Here is a 3,527-nt window from a genome sequence, read left to right on the forward strand (position 1 = left end):
TACCTCCAACTGGGGATCAATCTGCTCCTCATCAGAAACATCACACTCTTCAGGCGCCTCGTCTACATAGACGGTGAGAGCCCGAAGGGCGCGATCCTTGCACCTGTGCCCTGGAACAAACTTCTCTTCACATCTGAAACAAAGGCCCTTGGCCATCTTCTCCTGCATCTCTTCCTCAGTCAATTTCTTGAAGCTTCCAGCAAATCTGATCACCCCGCTCTTCTCCTTTCCACTCTCCCTAGGGAAGCTAGGGCTTGGCCCTTTTGGAGCCAAGTGGTGGTTGTCCTGGTGGGCCCTCCTGAGTGCGTGTTCCTCCAAGTTCGGGCATTGGTCTTCTAGTTCTCCACCAGCTGAGCTAACTCCATTGCCTCCCTCAGGTCTCTTGGTCTCATGACCTTCACCGCATCTCTAATTTCTGGTTTGAGGCCCTTCATAAAATTTTCCCCCAAAGTACAGTTTGAAAGGCCCTCCATGTCTCCCACTAAACTCTCAAATTTCTTCGTGTATTCCTCCACTGTTCTCTCTTGAGTGAGGGTGTAGAACTGTTCTGATATCTCCCATGGGCTGCTCTCCCTGAATCTCTCCCTGATAGCCTCCTTGAAGTCCCTCCAGGACCTCACCGGTTCCCACTTATCCATGTACTTGAACCAGGCAAATGCCGCCCCTTCCAAGCACATACTAGCAGCCATCAATCTCTCCTCCTCCATCAGGTCGTTCACTGCAAAATACCTCTCCACCTTGTGGATCCACTCATCCACATTTCCCTCCTCGAATACTGGCATTTTCAGCTTCCTGGCCCTCGTGTCCACCCCGTATGCCCTATTCCCCCCATGGCCTCCTCTATCCCAAGCTATGGGGTCTTCCCACGTTTCTCTTTCTCCATATCGGGGCTCATCCTCCCTCCTTGGCCGCCGGTAGCCATCTTCCCCTCGTGCCCCGCCATGGTGGTTATAGATCCCCCACGGCCGGTCCAATGGGTCGGGCCTCCGACGTCGCCAATCATCTTCTCTTCCTTCCCGGAAGTCTCTCCTTCTGTCATGTTCTTCTCGCCTGATGGACTCCCGAGGTGGCATCCTCCCGTTGCTGTCAAGCAGTTCCACCTCCTCTTCCTCTTCTGGATTCAACTTCTCCTTACCCCTGCTCCCACTACCTTCTCCTCTTTCCTCCGCTGGCACCGCCCGTGCTTGCCCTTCCAACAACTTCTTCATCATCTCCTCCAAGGTCAAATCTCTGAGCATAAACTTCTTGTTAGCTCTGTAATGTACAATACTCTAATTATTTCTTTAAGACAGAAATATATACCCCAAGGAAATCATGAGATTTATTTTTCTTTATATTTTATTATATCAAAAGATTCATCAAACCTAATCAAACCGAAATATTCATCAAACCTAATCACATTCTTGGCCATATACCTTTGAATGAATGTCACAGATGCCATGGCGATGAATGCAAGATTATTTCCTGGATATAAATAGAATTTCTCCATGGGTGGGCTACGCCCAATTTTATTTAAGCTAGGTCTAGAATAGACAAAAGAAAACCGTAAAAGTTAATCTTAAACCAAGAGACTGGGTGTAAATAAGGCTAGGCATGGCAGTGAGAAACAAGCTTGTACTAAGTTGAACATTACAAAAGGTGGCTTATTTATTGTTTTGCATCTTTATTTGAAGTCTCATGCGATTAAGATAAATATGTGTATGATTATTGCTTATCTATTGGTTGATATGTTCTTTAATTTTATTTTTTTACACCCACATTTCTTGTTTTTGTTTTCTTTTTACTTGTTTTAAAAAAAATTAATACTTCATAGGTTAAGAATTATATTCAATCTCGACTAGCCTTTAGACCCACCAGTTCAAGCAATAGTTGGGCTTGATTGAAGTATTAGATGCATTAGCTAGGCCCAACCTAAGACCAAAACAAAAAATGCAAAGTCTGGCCGAAGATAAGCCCAACCCGCCCATTGATTAGGTCTACATGTGAACTCCTTGCCTTCTTTCAAGGATGGTGATTGAAGGAGCTAGTGGAATTGCACTCAGCTAATTTAGTTTTCCATGTTTTTCTTGTATTTCATTTAACAACTTATACTCCTTTGTCATCAACCAACTTACACTTATCTTTGTCTCGATGATCACAGACTGACACTATTTTTATGATCTCTAGGAGATGTGCTTATTGATGAAGTGAGATTTGAACAATTAGAGATTCATAAGATTATTAAAAGTTTCAAAAAAAATTATTGGAAGGAGAGATTTGAAATTCAAAATATCAATATCGATACAAATACAATATCAAGTTCAGTAAGTAGCCTTTTTCCGATATGTTAGGATGCTTGATCTTGAAAGTCAGCAGGAAATATTTTATTGACTAATTTGTTATGGGCTAGAAGTAATTCTATTCACGAACACAATACTTTCTGCATTTCATCAAAATGTTATATTGATGAGAAAAGCTCTTATTCCATTGATGTGAAGTTCTCGACTACCTTCGAGTATAAGGAATCAATGAAATTGTGTTCAAGACAAAAAACCACCAAAGGGTAAAGTTGAGACCAACATATAAGTAGATGGACCCCCATCAACTCAAAAGCTTAAGCTAACCAATAGGAACCACTATTGGTATATTAAGAACTTCCATTAACTAAAAAGCTTAAACCAATGGTAAGTATCATAATGCTAGTTTAGTAAATCAACTTTTGTGTTACCTGCAATGTGGGACTAATATTCCACTCCCTATTAATCTTAAGTCTTAACAATTTGTGTTAGCTAATTCAATTCATGAACTTCTTTGTTGTACTTTCATCTTAACCATGTCTAGTCTTTGTTATCTCCTGGCTATCCTTTAATAACTACTACTATATGTGGAAAAAATTATAGCTATCTATCTATGACAAAATGTAAAGTTACAAAGAAAAGATTTTCGCATCAAATTAGCGCCAACGTTGAAACCTATAAAATAAAACCAGAAACTCCATTCTAAAACAAAAGAAAAACATTTGAAATTAAATACCTGTATCTGTTCCAGAGCTTGAAGGTCTACAGGGAATGATTCATATATTTTTCCACCAATTTGCTTATAAGTAACACCTAACTTAATCTCTGAAAAATCTGAAAGGACGTCTAGCTTGGTTAGATTAAGAGATGATAAACCATTGATCTGGCAGCAATATTTCAATGCAACAATATCAATCCATCCACAACGCCGAGGACGACCAGTAGTTGTTCCAAACTCCATTCCAGCCACCCTAAGCATGTCACCTCCTTTACCTAATATCTCAGTTGGGAAAGGACCAGATCCCACTCTAGTAGTGTAAGATTTTACCTGCAGAGAAATAACCAAAAGTACACAAAAAAAATATTAAGACTTACTACAAACAGTAAAAACATACATTCAAAAGAAAAAGGCCGAGCAAAAAAATCAAATTAACCTAAAGACGATACAACAACAACGACAACAAGCCTTTGTCCCAATACATGGGGTTGGCTATATGAATCCTTTTTTGTCATTGTGTCCTGTTAAAAGTC

General features: G+C 40.3%; 1 protein-coding gene across 1 annotated transcript in view; it reads left to right on the forward strand.

Moving 5' to 3' along the window:
* Positions 1 to 339, forward strand: part of LOC110104299 (tRNA-specific 2-thiouridylase MnmA) — a 14,065-nt gene extending 13,726 nt beyond the window's left edge. Inside the window, exon 11 of the mRNA XM_028697454.1 lies at positions 54 to 339. Within this exon, the coding sequence (XP_028553287.1) occupies positions 54 to 339 (286 nt within the window). The remainder of the gene's footprint in view (positions 1 to 53) is intronic.
* Positions 340 to 3,527: the final 3,188 nt, after the last annotated feature.

Source organism: Dendrobium catenatum, unplaced genomic scaffold (assembly GCF_001605985.2).
Source record: "Dendrobium catenatum unplaced genomic scaffold, ASM160598v2 fragScaff_scaffold_938, whole genome shotgun sequence".
Taxonomy (NCBI): domain Eukaryota; kingdom Viridiplantae; phylum Streptophyta; class Magnoliopsida; order Asparagales; family Orchidaceae; genus Dendrobium; species Dendrobium catenatum.